Source organism: Echinops telfairi, unplaced genomic scaffold (assembly GCF_000313985.2).
Source record: "Echinops telfairi isolate 266 unplaced genomic scaffold, ASM31398v2 ScPeMD7_443;HRSCAF=831, whole genome shotgun sequence".
NCBI lineage: Eukaryota > Metazoa > Chordata > Mammalia > Afrosoricida > Tenrecidae > Echinops > Echinops telfairi.
This window is the reverse complement of record NW_022104341.1, coordinates 17,129,844-17,152,016: the sequence shown is the minus strand read 5'-3', so window position 1 is coordinate 17,152,016 and position 22,173 is coordinate 17,129,844. Positions and strand designations below refer to the sequence as shown.

At 39.7% G+C, this 22,173-nt stretch overlaps 2 protein-coding genes across 2 annotated transcripts in view; one reads left to right on the top strand and one right to left on the bottom strand.

Annotated features, from left to right (window-relative positions):
* Nucleotides 1-20,013, bottom strand: part of SASS6 (SAS-6 centriolar assembly protein) — a 40,858-nt gene extending 20,845 nt beyond the window's left edge. The window contains exons 1-7 of the mRNA XM_004699233.2: nt 19,920-20,013; nt 10,880-10,940; nt 7,300-7,379; nt 6,805-6,909; nt 4,092-4,263; nt 2,947-3,012; nt 2,043-2,162 (exon numbers count right to left, since the gene is read on the bottom strand). Of these exons, the coding sequence (XP_004699290.1) occupies nt 2,043-2,162; nt 2,947-3,012; nt 4,092-4,263; nt 6,805-6,909; nt 7,300-7,379; nt 10,880-10,940; nt 19,920-19,984 (669 nt within the window). The 5' untranslated portion in view covers nt 19,985-20,013. The remainder of the gene's footprint in view (nt 1-2,042; nt 2,163-2,946; nt 3,013-4,091; nt 4,264-6,804; nt 6,910-7,299; nt 7,380-10,879; nt 10,941-19,919) is intronic.
* Nucleotides 20,014-20,252: 239 nt separating this feature from the next.
* Nucleotides 20,253-22,173, top strand: part of TRMT13 (tRNA methyltransferase 13 homolog) — a 25,127-nt gene continuing 23,206 nt past the window's right edge. The window contains exon 1 of the mRNA XM_045292029.1: nt 20,253-20,555. Coding sequence (XP_045147964.1) covers nt 20,319-20,555 — 237 coding nt within the window. The 5' untranslated portion in view covers nt 20,253-20,318. The remainder of the gene's footprint in view (nt 20,556-22,173) is intronic.

Here is a 22,173-nt window from a genome sequence, read left to right as displayed (position 1 = left end):
CCACTTTTCTGTTGTCTGTCCCCTAGGGAGGGGCTTGTATGTAGATCCTTGTGATCGGTTCTCCCTTACTATCCCCCTTCCGCTTCCCCTCCTGGTATCACTACTCTCATTATTGGTCCTGAGGGGTTTATCTGTCCTGGTTGCCTGTGTTTCCAGTTCTTATCTGTACCAATGTACATCCCCTGTTCTAGCTGGATTTATAAGGTAGAAGTGAAATAATGATAGTAGGGGGGGAGGAAGCATTAAAGAGCTAGAGGAAAGTTGTATGTTTCATCGGTGCTATACTGCACCGACTGGCTCATCTCCTCCCTGAGACCCTTCTGTAAGGGGGTGTCCAGTTGCCTACAGATGAGCTTTGGGTCTCTACTCCGCACTCCCCCTCCTTCACGATGATATGATCTTTGGTTCTTTGATGCCTGATACCTGATCCTATTGAACCCTCATGATCACACAGGCTGGTGTGCTTCTTCCATGTGGGCTTTGTAGCTCCTCAGCTAGATGGCCACTTGTTTATCAACCTTTCCTGATTTTAAATCATGCAGTATTCCCTTTTTCTGTTCTTGCAACTACTTCTTGATCCATAAACTCTAGTTCCTTAGGAGCACAGTGAAATGTTTCAAGGCTATCCATAGTTGCTATGATCTGCACAGTCGAACACCTTGGCATAGTCAATAAAACAAAAGTAAACAGCTTTCTGGTATTTTCTATCACCCAAGATGCAGCAATATCAGCAATGATATCCCTTGTTCCTATTTTCTCCTGAACCCGGCCTGAATCTCTGGCAGCTCCCCATCAATATACTGCTGCAACCATTGTTGAATGATCTGCAGCAAAATTTTACTTGCATGTGATATGATGAAAATTTCAGTTTTCTTACAACTTCTTTCTAATAAGCCCTCATAATCATCCGGCTTCTTTTCTATCACATTACTCTTCAAAATTCCAAAAAGCAGTCCCTATAACCTGAGCTCAGCTCTATCTTAAGTTTAACTGGCTCAGCAGATGCCCTCAGAAGCCATTGTTTTGACTAAATCTTGCACTCTGGGTGATATTGGTAAACCCAAACTTGTGCCTGGGTATAATTTGCTCCATAAAATTGTCTTCATTAGTTTTGAGGCTGCTGAAAAGACTGATGGAAAGATGGGCTCTTTAAGCTAGCTGACCTTGTTCCATACTTTTGGTACCCATGGAGCCAAAAAAGCTTACTGAGGCCAAGATGTTCGCTTACAATTGGAAGTGCCAAGCCATGTGAGATCCCATCAGATCTTCAGTAGCTACCACATCAAGGTAACCCTACAGTTTTTCTTCCACCAGTTTCTGGACTTCAGCCACAGTTTCTTCATTCATCAAGCCTGACAGTCTTTCCCCTCTTCTCTCATCTCTGAAGTCTACCAGATCTTCCTTAAAAGAATTCAGAAAGATGTCCACTTGGGTTTTGTTAACAGTTTCATATTAACTCTGATCTCAACATCATGTTTTTCTACGACAAAAAGTATCCTTTACTGGAAGGCATCCTACCAAGACTAACACCAGTGAACACTCAGAGAACTTATCTATAGCCAACCACATACACGTTTAAATCATATTTTGTTTGGAATAAATTTATATAAACAAATTTAAATAATTAAAATGATATACAGTGAACCCTCGCCACTTCACGCTTCGACTTCCGCGGCTTCACTCTACCGGGGTTTTTGCGTAACAGCGCATGCTCTGTCATTACTGCCACTGATTGGCTCATACTGTACCCGCTTGATGCCATAAATAATATAATAAATAATAAATGATAATTGTAACGTCCAAAATGTTTTACTGTATTTTCCCTTTTTCGTTTAATAAATTGGGTAATACAAGTGTAATGGTGACTAAAGGGTGTTTTTTCATGTCCTCTATGCTCTAACTATGAAAATATTTGATTTACAAATAAGGAATCCTACTTCGCGGAATTTCATTTATCACAGTAGGGTCTAGAACCGATTAACCGCGATAAACGAGGGTTCACTGTATAAGAATACTATTCTAGTCTCCTTTGATGTTCATACCTGCAAGGCTTTTTCCTTTTCATTTGTCAATTCCTGCGAATGTTTATTTGTCAATGCTGCTGTGTGTGATGTCCATTCATTACGTAGCTTATCCAGTTCCTGGATTTTTTCTGATAAAGTCTACAATAGAGTTTAATACAAATCATTAAGATAATCACTTGAATATGTTATACTTTGATTAAAGTGTGGCAATATTCACAAAGATATAAAAGAAAATGCAAATCACAGCTTTTTAAGATCTATTCAGAACATATTCCTTTCAGTTATTTAATTTTGCTTTAAATAAAGTCTGAGGAAATCAAGGATGGAATGAAAGCAATTTTAGAAGTAAAATGGTCCACAGATTAACCTTTCATTCATTCAATTTGCCAATTCCCATCTATGGCAATAAGAACAGCAACACATGGGCTCCAAAAGAGGAGACATGCTGCAAAGGGATCATTTCTGTCTAAAGACAAGCCGCTATTCAGATACTTTGCTCCTCGATTTCAAGAAATAAGGATTGTTGCTATGACTGGAAAAATGGTAAGCTTAGGGGGACTTAATATGGGAATTAATTCTAAATCTAAAAATGGACAAGAAAGGGACAGTATTTAGTGAAGAGGGATAAGTTACAAGGAAAATTAACATGTGACATAATTTTCATTAGATTACTTTAACAAAAGTTTTCAGATAGGAGAGAATAGATTGTAATTTAGAGATATCAGAAATATTTGGATAGAATAAAATATATGAGAATGTATCATATTAATATAATTATCTTGTAGGGAAACTGTGGCAAAAGGAGAGGGAGTTCAGTGACAGCAGGATTTGAAAAAACATACAAAAGCTTGGATATGAGTCAAGAAGCAAACCAGAGCCAATGTCTAGATGACCTACCAAAGATAAACAAACCTTGAATTACCTTTTGTGTCAAGTTGAGTTGCCTAGTAATATCATCTAGTGATTGTGTCAATGATAATTTTTCTTCCTATTTATAAAAATTTAAAAATTAGTTTAGAATTTAATATAATCAACTGGAGCCATGTTACATAAAGTATAGTGTCAGCATCAGCAGAGAGCATCTTTGGAGTACAGAATCTCAGGTCCAACAAATGTTTTTTGTTTGGCTTTTTCCCCCAGCAAATGTTTTAATCAAATTTGCAATTTAATAAGATTTCCCCCCCGATGATTTGGATAACCCATTAATGTTAGAGACTAACTAATTTATAGTATTTGAATATGAAGACTTTGTGAAAACTCTTAAAAGGTTGTTTCATTCTGCCAAATGCCTTATATTGTTAAAAACACTTTATATTTCTTTAACATTTTTAACTGATATTATATGCATATGAATGTATATGCATCATTTATACACACATATACTTACATGCCTACCTATATATAGACTCACATACAAAAATTTATGTATACACCTAAACCAAAACCAACCTCACTGCCCTCGAGTCCATGCTATTCATAGTGACCCTATAGGACAGGGTAGAAACTGCCCCTGTGGGTTTCTGAGACTGCACCTTTAATTAATAAATCATTTTACTGGGGGCTTTTACAGTTCTTTTAACGATCCATATATCAATTGTATCAAACACATTTGTACATGCTGCCATCATCATTTTCAAGATATTTTCTTTCTTCTTGAGCCCTTGGTATTAGCTCCTCGTTTTTTCCCCTCCCTTCCCCATCATCTCACCTTCATGGACCCCAGATAAATTATTACTATTGTGCACTTTGTATTTTTCAAGACATTCATATATCCTATCATTTAAGATAGGGCTAGATAGCGTAATTATTTCTACACATATCTGCCAGCTGATGAAATCATGACCCTAATCTGCTCATGGTCACAGAAAACTAGCAAAAATCATAGTCTAACTTTATTTTTATTGTTGACTTTGCCTAAAGAAATATACTAAGTATATTACGTTATTAAAAAATTGGTGATTTAAAATATCTGTTCAGAAAATAAAAATGAATGGAAATATGGCTCTTCAAATGATCTATGAAAGGCCTCTATAATAATCTTAAAGTAACTTAAAATATAAATCTTACCTTGCTACATTTCAAACAGACTGCTAGAAATTTCTTTATTTCCACATCATTTCCAGGTAAAAGTTTTAGTGAAAGGTGAGTAAGATGCTTAAAGGGATTAGTCTCCACCACATTTAAAAATGCAGGTGAACTATCCAAAATGGCTGCTGGGGAAACTAACTGTAGCAAAAACCTTTGAAAAAGAAAGTGTCACATTATAACATATATATAAGACAGGGAAACACTCCCATTAAATCCAGAACGCCTCTACTTTGAAGGATCAGGCAAGGAAGCGTACTGGAACCATAGGAGCGTGTATCAAATTCTGAAGAGGAAACACTAGGCAAAACAAATGAACAAACAAACCAGGGATTGACTGAAATGCACAAATAAATGTCCAAATGTCCAAATAAATGTTAACTGGGTTAACAGTTAAAGAGGGAAAGAGAAAGCAAAAATTAAAAACAAACAAAAAATTCCCAGAATACCACAGAAATAGAATGTTAATGACTTACCTTGAAAACTGCCAATTTAATAGAATTAAGCATCTATCCTTTCCTGGGCTCTGTGATGTAAGTGTTGGGCCACTAACTAAAAGGATGGCCATTCAAACCATCCACCACTCCTCAAGAGAAAGATAAGGCTAACTGCTCCTGGAAAGACTGCAGCCTCAGAAACATTACAGAGGGTTCATAATGCGTGGGAATCAACTCAATAGCAATGAGTTTGTTTTCTAAGAGAAAACCCAAAATCACTGCCACTGAGTTGATCTGACACTCAAGAGACGGCAGAGGGCAGGGTAATTTGCTCCTATAGGCTTCAAAGACCATAAATCTTTACAGGAGTAGAGAAGCTACTGGTGGTTTTAAACTGCTGACTTTTCAGTTAGCAGTGTAGCAAATAAATCACTATGCCACCAGGGCTCCTTTTGAGGTTTTAGTAGTATAGATTTTCAGAGTAAACAGAATTACAAGAGGGGGGGAAAGACTTCAAAAAATTCATTGAAAAATAATGAAATTTTTTTCATTAACTTTTTTGAAGCCCCTTCATATACCTAATAAACATAAAAAGAATGATTAAATTAGAAAGGCAGCATTCTGTAGGTCCTAATCAAGTAATGATTAGACCAATAATCAATCTATTTATCAAACCAATCTATTTATCAAACCAACAGATTAAAAAGGTTGTGAACTTCACAATGAAAAGATCAGACACTAATACTAAATGATTATAAATACACACAAACACTATCTTATTCTTTCCTGTTCCACATTCACTATAAAAGCATATACTTGATATTGTTAAATATTTCAGATAATTTTTTAATTAAAAGATCATTTTATTGGGGGCTCTTACAGCTCTTATAATAATCCATACATCAATTGTATCAAAGATATTGCAATCGGTTTCCCCTTCCTCCCCACCTCTCGCTACCATCCCCCATACTCTGCCGGTATCGCTACTCCCATTCCAGTTCCTGAGGGGTTTATCTGACATGGATTCCGTGTCCCGTTAGCTCTGTCATCTGTACCTGTGCACATGCTCCATTCTAGCCCGCAGTGAAAGGCAAGACTGAGGTCATAAATGTGAGGAAGCCTCAAGGAACCAGAGGAATATTGTGTTTCTTTGGTGCTATCTTGCGCCCTAGTTGACTCATCCCTTCCTTGTGACCCTTCTGTGAGGGGACGTCCCACTGTCTAAAGATGGGTTTTTGGTCTCTGATCTGTCTCCCTCATTCTCAACAATGTTTTTTGTTTGGGGTCTTTTGATGCCTACTACCCAATCCCAGCGACACTTCATGATTGACCAGGCTGGTGTGCTTCTTCCATGTGGGCCTGTTGCTTCTCTGCTAGATGGCCAGTTACTTAACTTCAAGCCTTTAAGACCCCAGATGCTATATCTTTTGATAGCAAGGCTCCATCAGCTTTCTTCACATTTGCTTATGCACCCATTTTGTATTCAGGGATCGTGCCAGGTTTTTAGAACAAAGTTTTCTTGCATTAGGGAGGGCTTGAGCAGAGGCCCAAAGATTCATCCACTCCCTCAGTGTATTACCATATAAATATATGTACATAAGCCAATACCTCTATTTCTATGAATTAATGTATTTACATATGTACACATCTATCCATAGCTTTGCTGTCAGATAATTTTAATGGTGTTGTCAAGACCTACAAATTAAGGGTATATAAATTATGATTTTGAAGCCCTCCTGGATCAATAATTAAAGCAATTAATTGCCTGCCACAAGTTTGGTGATACAAACCCATCAGCCACTCTAAAGATGTGGCAGTGTGCTTCCATAAAGATTACAGCCTTTAAAACCCAATAAGCCAGTTCTCCACTGACCTCTAAGGTCACTGTGAGTTAGAATTGAATTGACGGCAATGGATTAGTAAGTTATTTCAGATATTAATCATACTTCCTTAAAATTTGATCTCTAAATGCATCCTAAACCCAGATAAGAAAAACAGATAGGGTGTTAATAAACACTGGCTATGGCTTTGTCTTGCCTACCTTGCCTTACTCACCTTACCTTAGTCTTGACCCTGTCATTTTAAAGATTTCAGTGATTTATTCATCATACATTAATTTAGATTTCCAAAAATACTAAGATCATTATATTTTTTAAATAGGTTACTTATAATAAATGAAAAATAATTTCCCACCAGTTTGGGTTTTTTTCCAAACTGGAGTCTGTCTTGAAAGAATGTAGTGCTTTCAAGGGACTTACCTTGGAATTTCTTTGCCATGTTCTTGAGTACACTGCTGAAGGAGATCTATGAATTTTTGTGGGAAAGCTAAGAAGTCTACCAGAAGACCTTGCTGGAATTTTAAGCTAAATCGAAGACAGGAAAATGAAATATTTTTTTAAAGAAAAAATGGATTAATTAATTATATGTAACAAAGTGATTTTTTTTTTTAACTTACAAATATCCATCTTAATCAAGAATTAAAGCTGGGAACTTTAATTTTGTATAATTTATTCAATGGTAGGAAAAAGGATATTTTACCTAAAATTTTTTAGCTGTTTTAAACAGAACTCTGATAAACTACTATATAAATGCTTTCAACATATGCCAATTATACTATACATACTGTAGCATTTTTGAAATATCTAAATGATCCTAATCAGCTTATGTTTCAAAGATAAGAGTAAAACTTAGAAATTAAGAAAACAATTTATTCCCAGATGAAGTATGATTTGAGAGAAAAAAATATTAGTTACCTCTGAAAATCTTCCTCAGATATAACAAGGTTGTACAGAAAAAATGGATCAGTATCATCAGTCAGACGAATAACTAAATCCTAGAAGAAACGTTGTTGGTTTTTAATGTTTTCATTAAATCCAGCATTAGAGTAATTTCTTCCTTCTTGAAAGAGAAGTTACTCAGTCATACCAATGGATCAGAGTTATATTTCAGATGGCTTTGTTTTCCGTTGTTTCTGATCTTAAATAGGGGTAGGCAGTCTACTCTTTGAGAGCCACACAGGGGTAGTAAAAGTGAATTAAATGCTAACATCCAAAGTGCCAGTCTCATACAGTCAGAGGCAGGCCCTGCTGCATTGTGACACCCAGACAAAAAATATCCTTTACCACGGGCTGTACCACATGTAATTACATTTGCAGCTTTCCTCAAGTTCACTGGTCTGGTATTTCAAGAGTGCCAAGTACAACAGCAGAGCTGACAAATCACCCACTCTGAAAAAGGACTCAGCCTTTGTCTCTCCGGCAGGAAACGAGTATCAGGTTACCAGGTCTTCCTCCTTAACAGCCAATGTTCTCCTACTCCAGGTGGCCACTGCTATGGAACCCCATCTGTTTTTTATTTCAATAAAGTGGGTACCGTCCATATACATCAATTCCCAAGTAGCTAAATTATAGTGTGGCAGAGCAGCACAGCAGCTGAAGCTGACAGGCAAGCACACCAGAAATTACACACTGCAGAAAACATCAGTGTAAGGAAAACAAGAGAGTCACAAAATGAAGGATTAGGAAAGAACTAAGCTTTCAGGTTAAGAATACGTTCTCATTGGAAATTAAAATTTACTCCTGGCTACTGGAGAATTGATAGAGAAACAAGAAAACTCGGCGGGGGGCGGGGGCGTGTGGAAGGAAAGGAAAAATACAGCAGACATGTAAGTATAAATATAATCCCGATTCTGCAAAATTAGCACTCTGGGAATCTGCTGATTCAGGATACCTTTAGTGAGTCCACCCTAAGGTGCTATTTTAAAAACTGAAGCTACTATTGAGACCTAGTGAATTCAACTAAGTCCTTAAAATTTTGTTTTGGAAGGAGCACTACTGGTGCAGTGATTACGTGTTCAGCAATTCAAACCCACCAGTGGCTATGCAAGAAAAAGACGAAGCAGTTCACTTTGGTGCAGATTTAGAGCCCTGGCAAGTCTGTAGAACAGTTGTACTCTGTCTTATAAGGTTGCTATGAGTTAGATTACACTCAATGGCAATGGGTTTGGGGTTTGTAGCCACGGACGCATTTAAAAGCGAGAATGGGATTATGAAAGAGGGTGCTGAGAAAAGAATTAGAAGCAGAGAAAAGTAATGACCCTTTGTGTATTTTTTGAATCATCTAACATGATGGTGCTTCAAAAAGTTCATGGAAAATAAAAGGATAATGGAATTTTTCAGGCACCCTCATATTAACCTATTACTTATACATTAATTCATCTCACATATTTAGTTTTTATTTTAATTTAAAAATTTGAAAACATTGAAATCTTCAAGTCAAAACCCACTGCCATTGAGTGGATCCTGGACTAATAGTGACACTATAGGGCAGAGTAGAAATGCTCCTTAGGGTTTCTTTCTTTCTTCTTTTTAAAAAAAATCATTTTATTGGGTGCTCGTACAAGTCTTATCACAATCCATACATCACTTGAATCAGGCATGTTTGTATATATGACGCCTTCATTCTTTTCTAGACATTTACTTTCTATTGAGCCCTTGGTATCAGCTCTTTTTTTTCCTACCCAGTTTCCCTCCTCCACCACCCTTACTGTCATTCCTCAGGGTTTCTGAGACTGGAAATCCTTACTGGAGTAGACAGCCTCATCTTTCTCAGGTAAAACACATGATGGGTTTGAACTGCAGACCAATGCTTAGCCCAAAATACCACCTGGGCTCCTTTAATATCACACCAGGTAGGCTCCTAGTCTATTGCATATAACTCTATTTCATTTCCCTATGAACTCCTAATGCAGCCTTGGTGGTGCTGGGGTTAAAGTGTGGTTAAAGTTAATTGAAAGTTAGCAGCTTGAATCTCCCAGCAACTCCACTGGAGAAAAATGTGGCAGTGTGCTTGTGTGGTGAAGTTAAAGACTCACTAATGGCTCCTCTATCCAAGTCTTTGTGTCTCCCACCCAAGGATTGGGAGGGACCATGCAAACATGGCATATGAAATACTAACAGAGGGGACTGGTCAGTTTTGCCATTCACTGGTCAGACGCAGAGAGGAGAATCCTATAACCAACAAGAATGAATAGCCACCAAACATAGTGCACGTGTGATCCCTGTCTACAGTGGTGGAGGTAGAAGAGGAGCATCAAGATCATGCGACAGAGCCCAGTAGCCACACAGAGATAGTGAAGCACAGTGCAGGCTTTCTGGATCACAGAACATGGGAGACGCCAAGGAACCATATGGCTGAGAGGTCAAGGACCAGAGAGAAATATCTTGTCAGCATGGCTGAGAAAAGATCTGTATACTTAACATTTTTGTAACCTGTTAGGTTCTCTAATAAACCCCATAATGAAAGAATGCTATCTGTGAGTTCTGTGTGGCCATTGCAATAAATTACAAAATCCAGTAGAGGGGGAAAGTGCTGTGCGAAGGAAGATTGGTGAGGGAAGATGGGTGTCAGACAGGGTAAAAAAGAATTGACAGTGGAGACAAGTCTGACCTTTGCCTTCTAGCAATTGGCCTGGGGCTGATGTGGAGTTGGATTCTGCTGCTTAGTGTAGCAAAGACCACAGGCTTGGCCCCCATGCCATTTCCTCAACTTCTTAAAGATTTTGGAAACCCTACAAAGTAGCTCTCCTCTACCTACAGGATGAATTGGAAAATACTCAATGACAATTGGCTTGGTACTAATCCTAAATCCTGAAGGAAGACAGTGACAACAGTTTCAGTAGCAAGATTCAAATGTTTCCACTATGGGTAGATGAAAAGTCAGAAAAAAAAGGACAAATAGTTTGAAGCTCAAAATGTTTGGGAGGTTACAGAACATGCTGAATTTCTTAGCCCTTTATTCTATATCAGTTCTGTTAATGACTCAGACTTTTGAAGATCACATGGGACTGATGCCCGAATGCTCCATTTACAAATTAAACCACCAATTGTTGTCCTAGTAGAATCTACCACATATTTGCAGTTGTTATAAAATGCCTACAAATCATAAAGCAATATACCAAAAAAATCTCCCATCATTAACCCTTTCAGGATCCATGACACATATAGTGCCCACCTGTATTTTCCACTTCTGTGATTTAGTGGGAAGCAGTCTTCCCACTTTGGTTGCATGCTGCCTTCTAGTGGGAGGTCGATATAACTGTTTGAAGAAATGGGCCTTATCCCACAAGTCTCGGCAAGAGTCCCTTACATCAAAATCCCTATTACCTCCAAAACTTTCTACTCACTTCATTGTTTTCATTCAAAATAGCTTCCGTTACTACAAACATGGTTTAAACAACAAAATTCCAAGCAGGAAAAATCCAGTTTTCAAAGGGTTAAGGAATAAAATTATTCATAATGTAGAAAAATTATACTTCAAAAAATATATACCAACCTTTCTGTGAATTGGATTTGACACTGATTGTAGTTCAATGCTCACTCTAACACTTACTCTCCTGCATAAAAAGATATGTCCAATTATCAGAAAAATCCACATGAAATGAGTTATCACTGACATTTGTTTTAGCTAATTTCTAGTCTTAAACTATAAAATATTCCACAGGTATTCCCTAGTTGATGAACAGATATTTGGGGTAGCCTCTGGATTTGAAGTCTAAATTCTTGTTCTTCTATGAGGATTACCGTATACACTCGTGTATAAACCGAGTTTTTCAGCACGTTTTTAATGCCATTTTTGTGGTAAAATTAGGTGCCCCGGCTGATATTCGGGTTGGCTTATACTCGAGTATATACAGTAAATGAGATATCCTAGTGCTAACCTGTCATATAACCTAGTGCCTTGATTCTATTAAGACAAACCATCAACGTAATCATAACTTTTTAAATTAAAAAAATGTTTCAAATGATCGGATTAATGTATGATATATTCCCATTTAAAAACGTAAAATTAAATATCAGATTTGCTTAGAAAGTTTAAGAATCAAAGGTAACACATTCCCTTCCCTTATGCATACATAAGAAGTTTTTCAGAGACAAGCTAACTCTACATAATTACTGTCAACAAGTTTATTATCATTTACTACCTCAATTCTAAGCCCTGAGAGGAGGGATCTTAGCTTTTTAGCGATTTCAGCATTGGATAGAGGCATATAACTAAAGATGCTTTGTAACTATTAATGCTTTGTAACTAAAACTGGCAAGAGATGAAAAGGGGAAATTTTGTGTGTGTGGGGGGGGGTGTCGGACTCTGTGCACCAGAAGGCCTCAAACTATTGTGTTAGAAATAAATAACAATGATCTTTCTTTGATGTATAGGGAAAGTAAATTAGTAAAACAATTTGTTCAATTTTAAGTTATTCTTTCAAGATTTTCCACACTGTCTACTCAAAAAAAAACAACGAAAATTTTAAAAACCCACAATTCACTGCCATGAATTCACAATTCATTCTGACCCTATAAGAATGAGTGGAACTGCCCCTACGGATTACTGAGATGGAATTTTTACAGGAGCAGAAAACCCTCCTCTATTTCTCCTGCAGAGCAGTTGGTGGTTTCAAACAGTTGAACTTGCAGTTAGCAACCCAAGGCATAGAGAGGCCTTCAAGGCTACTGTAGGGCTAAAAAACATAGACATGACAATTGAGGATTGGCAGCAATATGACGGGATACCCTCTAAAGAGAAAATGGAATTTTTCTATTGTTTTAATCATTTTATTGGGGGCTCATACAACTCTTATCACAATCCATATATACATCCATTGTGTCAAGCACATTTGTACATTTGTTGCCATCATCATTTCTGAAACATTTTCTTTCTAGTTGAGCCCTTGGTATCAGCTCATTTTTCCCCTCCCTCCCCAACATGAACCCTTGATAATTTATAAATTATTATTGTTATTTCATGTCTTATACTGACTGATGTCTCCCTTCCTGATTTTGTGGACATTTTTTTCCACAAAATCTCCCCTTTCCATCTCTTGCCAGTTTTATTAATAGTTACAAAGCAGCTTTATAATTTATAAATTATTATTATTTTATGTCTTACACTGACTGGTGGCTCCCTTCACCCACTTTTCTGTTGTCCATCCCCTGGGAGGGGGTTAAATGTAGATCATTGTGATCAGCTCCCTTTTTTCTCCCCACCTTCCCCTTAACCGCCGGGTATTGCTACTCTCAATATAGGTCCTAAGGGGTTTATAGGTCCTGAATTTCCCTGTGTTTCCAGCTCTTACCTGTACCCGTGTACATGCTCTGGTCCAGCCAGATTTGTAAGGTAGAATTAGAGTCATGATAGTGTGTGAGTTGGGGGAGGGGGGATTGGAGAGGAAGCATTAAGGAACTAGAGGAACATTGTATGTTTCAATGGTGCTATACTGCACCCTGACTGGCTTATCTCTGCCTTGTGACCCTTCTGTAAGGGGATGTCCAATTGTCTACAAATGGGCTTTGGGTCTCCACTCTGCACTCCTGCTCATTCACAATAATATGATTTTTTGTTCTGGGTCTTTGATGCCCGATACCTATTCTCAGACACCTCATGATCATACAGGGTGGTGTGCTTCTTCCATGTGGACTTTGTTACTTCTCAGCTACACAGCCACTTGTTTATCTTCAATCCTTTAAGACCCCAGATGCTTTATCTTTTGATAGTCTGGCACCATCAGCTTTCTTCACCACATTTGCTTATGCACCCATGTTGTCTTCAGTGATCGTGTCGGTATTAGAATGCCAGGTTATTAGAACAAAGTGTTCTTGCTTGAGGGGGTACTTGAGTCGAGGCCCAATGTCCATCTACTACCTTAATACTAAACCTATAAATACATGTACATAGATGTTTCCCTATTGTTATATATAAATATATTTACACATGTACATGCCTGTATTTAATTACACCTCTGTAAATTCCATTTGCCTCCTAGTTCTTTCCTCTATTTCCTTTTATTTTCCTCTTGTCCCACTATCATGTTGGACCTTCATTTGGGTTTCAATAATTCCTCTCAGTTACATTGCCCTTGATCAAGTCCTACCAGGTATCCTACGCCCAGCTTGCCATTGATTTTAGATCACTTGTTGTTCCTGGGTTTGTTAACATCCACTTCCTTTCCCTTGTCTCCCCTTCTCCCGTCTCCCTCCAGAACCGTCAGTCCCATTGTTTTTTCCATCAGATTGTTTATTCTGCCTGTTATCTAGATAGACATGAAAGACAGTAATAAGCACACACATCCCCAAAAAAGAGCAAAAGAAAACAAAAAACAACCACAGAAAAAACTGACAACAACAAAAAAAGAAAAGCCTACAAATAGTTCAAGGTTTGTTTGTTGACCATTAGGAGTGTTTTCTGGTCAAGTCTGATGGAGTGCCATGCCTGGTCACAAAGTCTATTTTTGGTATTCCCTGGGGACTTCATTGCTTTGTTCCTCTTTCTGCTTTTGCACACCCTTAGTATTTTGCCCCAGAGTGGTGGGGTCCAATCAGCACAATTACCACACTGTGACTCCAGTGTTATCCCTTGAAGCGCTACAGGTCATTGAGGGACATCATGTCTCGTGGTGGGTCCGGCCCTATGGTCCTCTCTGTGCATTGGCTGCTCTGAGCAGGGCATGGTGGAATGGAATATTTTTCTAAGCTCTACATTTAATTTTTTTTACTAAACAACCTTATCACCTTCAAAGCACTCTCCATTACATTTAATATACTTGTCAAATCTGTGATTCCATTCTTGGAAACACTTCAAACTCATCTCTTTGGAAGGCTGACAGCACCTTCCTCGTTTTTTTCTTCACCTCTTTTACATAGCAAATCACTGCCCTCTTCATTTGCAGAAACAAAAAGAAGTCAAACGGAGAAAGGTCATGTGAGTAAGGTGCATGGGACAAGAGAGGCATGCTGTTTTTTCCAAAAAACTGGCTCAATGAGATGGCTGTGTGAGCAAGTGTATTGTCGTGGTTGCAAAACCAGACCCCACGTCTGCCATAAATCACACACTGTTACACAATCTTTTCAGAACCTCTACATAGAAAACTTGATTAACAGTCTAACCTGGTGGAATGAACTCCAAATGCACTATCCCGCCTCACATCAAAAAAACAAATGAGCATCATCTTGATCTTTGATTTTGCTTGATGAGTTTTTTGGGCGAGATGACTATGGCGTTTTGATTGATGTTTGCTTTTGGGATACTAATAGCACTAAGTCTCCTCACCAGGAATGAGCTTGGGGGAAAAAATCTGGGTCACTTCACAGCTGTTCTTTCAAAACACAGCATGTTTCCAGTCCACGCTCTTTTTCTTGGTCAGTCAGAACCCAAGGCACAAATTTCACAGTGACCCTTCTCTTTCTTAAATCTTCCGTTAAAATTCACTGAACTGAGCTCCAAGGAAGTCCAGATAACTTCCCTATCTTTTCAGTGGTCCTTCATCGATCTTCAAGCACAAGTGCACGAATTTTGTCAACATTTTCATCCATTCAGGAAGTTGACTGGTGTCCAGAACAAAGTTTGCCATCAATCGACATTTCACCTTTTTTGAAACAAGAAAACCACTCATACACTTGAGTTTTTTCCCCATAGCGCTGTCCTTGTAAGCTGTGTTCAACATCACAACAGCTTCTGCAGGAAACAAAATTTCACAGCTGCACACTATTCTCTTAAATCAGCCATTACAAAAAGCGAGGTTCAAACAAAACTGCTTTCATGATAAAATTCACTATGAGCAGAGAGAACCTTCCCAGGAGACACCACTGGGTGCACTAATTCAGTGCAAGTTGCTCTATGCTCGTCTAGCAGGATAAGTGCGGACTACAAAGCTCTGCCCAGCGGAGCTTTTTCCCCTTCTTTATTTGGGGGTGGGAGTAACCCCTCATATATGCAAAATAGATGTGATTCCCACTCTAATGTCACTGATAATTTACTACCTGTGGAGAAAAATCTGTCTTCTCTTTTGTAAGAAAAATGGATTGGATTATAAGGTTTATTATGTCTTTTAAATTATGCTGTGTTTTTAAAATATTGCAGGTTGTGCCAATCCCATAGCTCAGGTCTATTGGTACCATTTTTTAATAGCATGTTCTCACTTCATGTCTGTTTCAGATTTTGGTAATTATCATAATATTGCAACCTTTTCCACAATACTATTGCACTTAGACGATAAAGTATAGTATAATCACAATTTTTATAAAACCAAACTGCACTGCAAATCGAGGCAAATCTGACTTACTGAAACCCTATGTAGGGTTTCTGAAGCTGTAAATCTTTACAGCAGCCGACAGCCTCATTATTGTCTTGTGTAGTCACTCAGGGTTTGAACCACCATCCTTCTGGTTAGCACTTCACTGCTTAACTCATTATGCCACCAGAACATCTTATAATTTTTGTTTGCATTGGAAAAAAATTTAATTGTATGGCTTGCTTTAATAGTTGCTTTACTGCTGTGATCGGAAACCAAACCCATGACAGCTTCAACTTATGCCTATATTATCTAAAAATCACAAATGCCATTTTCTCTATAAGGCTAACATCCCAGAAACAAAAGAGAACACTCTATAAAAACTGTATTAATAAAAAATGCCATTTATCAAAATAAATGCTACATTACGAACAGGCGTGAGTATACATAACATCGTCTGTCAGCTAGATTTGGCTAGACATTCTTTTAAATAAAAAACAGCTTAAATATCAAGCATTGGCAGAACTGGATTCTAGCCTAACTCTGCCACCTAGTAGCTATGACCTTAAACTGTCAAAGCAAACAAATAAAAGCTACTTTAAGTCAGACACCGTGCTGGGTGCTAAGGATACAAACAGAAATAAACATGGTCCCTGCCTCAGATTGAGATCACACTCAATATTTCCCCTAGATTTGTTTCAGATTGCATTTTAGGTCTTCAAAGAGGAGAGGGAAAAGTTACTAATACTACTATGTATCTGCCAGGTACTTTACATATATCATCAATAAATAATCTTAAGTAAATATACCTATTTTACCAAGAAGAACCTAAGATGTGCAGCACTACAGACTTGTTTAAGGTCACACTGTGGAGTCCAAATCGGAAGTCAGGTCTTTTACCTGCACCAGTGCTTCCCAAAGTCAGGGAGGGGCGCTGGAATGATGGTGGTGGTGGTGTGTGCGCAAAAGTAGATAACTATATTTTATCCTGGGTTGTGGGCTCTACAGTACAGAAGTTTTAAATGGTGGGGTTGTGGCAGCTGGATAATTTTTGTTGTTGTTTTCTGAAGAGAGGGGTAAGTCAAATAAATTTGGGAACCCATGACCTAAATCAAGTTATCAAATAAATGAATAAGGGCCCTTAAGGTCAACTTAAGCAACTTTAAAAGGCCCTTGTAGTGCATGTATTTAAGAAAGGGCTTAAAGATGAACGAAAGAGCACTTGAGACCCAAGGGACAAGAGTAACAGTATGGTACATTCAGGGGATAATAAGTAATCTTGTATGAGTAGCATACTGTGCCAAGAAGCTAGGGCACAAAACTGAGAGGGCAGATTTGTATCAAACCATGAGTTTCAATATTTTGTATAACCTCTCTCTACATAAGAGCTCCCTGATCATGACTGCTGCCCACTACTGAATGTTCTTTGTCATTGTGACTTTAATTTACTTCTATTTATTTTCAATGCGTTAGCAATACTTTATTAATAGTGAATGTTTAATAGGTGCTGAGTAAACTCTAGGCATTGTTTTAAGCACTTTACATGTATTTCACTTCACGTTCATAATACCATGAGGTACGCACTAATATCAATTTAACGATGAGTATAGAGATGCAATTTGTATAAGATCAAACAGCCAATATGTAGCAAAATTTGGATTTAAACCCAGGCAATCTAGGTTCAGTACCTAAACTCTTAACCTGTGCCATATCCTGCCTCTCTAAATGGGGGGGAGGGGCAGAATCCCCCTTATTAAAAATCCAAGAAGGTGCCCTCGTGGTGTATGGGCTACAAGTTGTGTTGCTAACCAAAAATTCAGCAGTTTGAAACCCACCAGCAGAAAGCTTAAAGATTTGCAGTCTTGGAAATTGCTCAGAGGGTCAGGTCTACACTCCCCTTTAAGCCTGCTATGAGTTGGAGTCAACTCAATGGCATTGGTGGTTTTTTTTATTGTATGTTTTAATTAAAGTGTAAGCTCCTTGAAGACCAGAATAACTTTTTGTTGGAGGAGAAAAGGTTTCTAGCCTCAGCACCTAGGACAGTTCCTCCTACTTAGTAGGTATCCACAAATATCTCGTGAATAAAACAGCCTGAATTTTTTTGTCGGGCAGGGTCTGCAGCTTTTTCTGTAAAGACCCCCCCCACACACACACACACACACACACACTCAAATTGTTTGCCATCAAATCAAATTACAAACTCAATAGGACTTTCCCATTGGGTTTCCAAATCTTTTCAGAAACAGACTGCTACATTATTCTCCCCAGAAATGGCTATTGGGCTTTAATTTCTGACTTTTCCATTCCCAGCCACACTTATCCACTGCACCATCACGCTTCCACTGTAAAGGGCCAGGCAGTAAATATTCAGGTTTGCAGACCTTACGGCCTTAGCCACGTTTACAAAAACAAAAACAAACCGGACTCCCAAATCAAAGGTGGCAGTTTGCCAACACCAATGGCAGGTTTCTAACCAGGAGGAATGAAAAAGTTGAAATCGTTTTACGAAGATGTTGTGGTGACAATGGAGAATAGTTCCAGCAATGGCATAAGAAGTGGCACTCTGCCCCTTCCTTCTCTTTCTGTTATCATTCGAGGACAATCTCATCCAATAGAGAAAGCCTTAAGTATAAGCCATGTGTGCAATTTGCAGATTTTTAGAACTCACATTTTAAAAAAAAGGTTAAGGCAGCATTTTAATAGCAGGATCCCGGATGGAACGGTACATTACAGGTCGGCCCAGATTGAAACTAACAGCCCTTCCATTGGACAAAGATAAGGTTTTCTGCTGCTGTGAAAAATGAGTCTCAGAAACCCACTGGGGCAAGTCTATCTTGTCTTATAGGGTCATTGTGAGGTGGAATCGACTCAGTGGCAAGGAGTTAAAAAAAATTATAGATTTAACCTAATATATTCAAAGTACTATGGTTAACAAAAATTACCAATAAGATTGCATTTTTCCCCCAAAGTAAACCTTCAGTGGGCACCATTTGAATTAGTCACATTTCACGTGTAAAGTAACTTCCTATGCCCAGTGGCTACAATACTGGACAGCACAGACAACTGTACATCTCAACAGCCTACGTATCATCATATACAGCTACTGGTTTGGTACCAGCTCCTTGCCTGGCATACCATCTGATCTGGACGGAACTCTGAGATACTTAACAGCAGTTCAACACATCAATGTTTTCATTTTGGCTAAATGAAAATTTGGCTAAATTTCCACACCATTTAGTTTCACATACATTCTCACACCTGTTCTTCCTAGCAATCATGTGGTTTAGCCGTGTCATTATCTGTTTTACAAATGAGAAACTTAAATTGAGACAGCTAATAAGTGGTAGAAGTGAGGCAAAATATGTAAAGCCCTAGCTTCTAGTCAAACCTATTTTAGACCCAATAGCACCGCCTCCTTTCAGCGTTCCAATTTTGAATTTATCTGGGAGACTGGTCTGTCTCACCTCCCCCATAAAGACAAAGACTTTGTTCCTGACCATCTCCGGTGGCCCGTAAGGTTTTGCCAGTAGGCAGTGTTTTTCATTCAAAACTGAAGTTTCTGCTGTTCTTAATTTGCTTAAAAACAACAAACAAAAACGAATGCTTGGAAGATCCAAAGTAACAGTACATGATATATATTTTTTTCCTTCTTGAGAGTTAAATTTACTTCCAATATCATCCAAAGACGCGCGATAAAAAGGCAGAGAACCGAGGCTCATGTCGTCGCGTAGCGTCTGTCGTGAATGCGGTGAGCGCTCCCTCCATCATTCATCCTTGGGCCGGCCTTCTTAGCGGTCAAATGGGGAGAAACCACCGAGCCCGCGGCCATCTAGTCCGTTCCGACTCGGGTTGAACCTACCGGCCAGGGTAGAACTGTCCCCCGAGGTTCCCGAGGCTGGAAATGTTCACCAGGGCAACCAGCCTCATCTCGGTCGCACAGAGCAACTCGTGGGCTCGACCGCGCTACCGTGGGGACCGCAACCTGCCGCTTAACACGCGGCGCCACCCGGTTTCCTCCAATGGGAGAATGGGGCTGTCACCTCCACTATTCCGTTCAGCCGCAGGACTTTTAACATGAAATGGATAGGGGTCGGCTTCTCCTTTCTTCACCAACCCCGTTACCCTGCCGCCTGCACTCGCCGACGTGGTGAGGGAGGACCCCGGGGACCCAGCAGGCCCAGGTGGGTGCTCTCCGCCTCCAGACCCGCCCGACACCCAGCGGCGGTCGCGGCCCGCCGGCAAGAGCCGCCATCTTTCTCCCTCAGTCGGACCCCAACCGCCACCCGCCAGCCCCGGGGGCGCACGCCTCACCTTTCTTCGCAGTCTTTGCACTTCACCTGCAACGGGACCAGTTGCTGGAACAAAACCTGGCTCATAGTGAACCGGCGCCCGGCTCGTGCGAGGAAAGGGCCGGCCCTCCTGCGCTCGCCGGGAAAGCGACGGCGCCCTCGGCAAGTTTGAGTTTGGCGCTCGGCGCCCGCCGAGGAGGCGGGGAGACGCAAACGGGAGGGAACGACGGAGGAGGTTTGGACTCTGCCAGCCGCCGTCAGCTCCTTCCGGTTGTGCGCAGAACGGACGGCGGTTGCCGTGCTTCCGGAAGTCAACCTGTGTTTGCGGCGGGACGCGAGGCAGCCACGTCGGTTCAGGGAAACAGCTCTGAGGGAAGCCGGCAACCCTTGTCGTCGTCGACACCGGAAGTGGGCATGGATTATGGCGGCTTGTGCACCGACGCCGCCGGCAACGGGTTTTCCCACTGAGGGTAGATGTGGATACTATGTGGGGAAAAAGAAGCGATTCTGCAGAATGGTGGTTGCAGCCGGGAAGCGGTTCTGCGGCGAGCACGCTGGAGCTGCGGGACCTGGCGCGGAGGTCTGCTTTTCATCCTGTCCTCCCGGGAGTCGGAGGGCGGTGGGTCCTGGGACGCCGCTCTTCCCGGCATTCAGAAATGTCTGCTGTCCCTGGATTACTTGATTTTTCTTCTAATAATCGCTGCCCTGCCTTCTCTGGGGAACGATGGCGAGGCCCAGCAACAAGCAGTGTTTTCCTTTACTAAGTAAAACGCAGCCGCGACCACTGATCTTGATGCTAGATTTTCGTTTACTTCAACCACTGCTGCTTATGCCCGCCCATCTGTGCCAGTGCACTTGGTAGTTTAGGGGATCACCGATTGACGATCCCAAGGTTTCACTAATTGTGTTCCAATAATTGTTTCATAAGTGATAACCAGTTCCTATGAATGCGGTTCAGAGTAACTAACAGTATTATTAGACCTCCAATAATACCTAATAATAATAATTATTATTATATCTCCAAGTTTTAGAAAGCAACATAAAACTGAATTCTGGGGAAGGGGAGGATTGATTAAGGACAATTTTAAAAATTGACTCTCCTTGTAAGATTAAGAACAGAATGCATGTAATTGTGATAGATGATCGTTATACATATCATATTGTCAAGGAATATATATTTGTATATATGTATACTCCATAGGAGATATGTGTGTAAATGTGACATAAGAACAAGAGGCACTGCTGTCTGACTGCAGAGGATTAAAAGAATAAACCAAGTAGAGCAGCAGCTGATTTTTGCTTCCAGAATGTACAGTATTATTTACATTTTCTTTGCTAGATCAACGGTTTATCCTTTTAGGGAACTCAGTTCAAATATGCCCCTTGAGCCCTTTCATCTACCACTGCCCCTCATAACCATGGCAGTGCTTCCTATATTGATTTGACTGATCTGCATAGAGGTAAACAAACTGAGGCAAGAATGTTACTGTGTTTGGAATGTGGGAGATCTGGAACTTAATCATGGAAACTCTTAGAAGTACAATTTACAGTTGTACTGGCTGGTTTTTTAAGAGACCACTAAAGGTCTCAGTTAAAAGAAGAAATTATTTTTCTTCTCTGCTACAAGGTCTTAAATGTCATCGTACCCGATATCTGGTGACTGCAGATGGTGACAAGTAGGAGTGAGTAGATCATTCATTACAAACTGATTAGTATTCCTGGAGGAATGACATATTGCTTTTAGTCCTTTGAATCAAATCTGCAAACCATTTAACACCACTGATTTGATTTTGAATCATGGTCATCCTACTGAATATGTAAGTTTTGATGCAGTAGGGTGTTGTATTTGAATCCTTTTTTTCCTGTGATAGCATCAATTGTGCTCATATCCTATTTGTTCTCAGCTGGGGTGAGTTTGACTCCCAGGGGCAGTTAGCAATGTCTGAAGATACATTGGTTGTTACAACTGGGGTATGTCACTGCCATCTAATGACATAGAGAGGGTCATGCTGGTAAACATCCTAAGATACACCTCACCCCTGCGAAAAGAATCTTCAGCCTGAAATGCCAAGGTTGAAAAGTCCTGTCTCTAACCATAAATAGTAAATAGAAGTAGTACTGTTTCATCAAGTCATGTCGTTAGGATTTGAGGACTAAAGTATTTTTTAACATTGAGGTTGGATTTTAGAGCTAGCACCCAAAAGAGAAATAACAGTTATGTCAGAAATTATTGGAAAATCATTTAACTTTACCATGAAATTCAGTATACCTAGTTG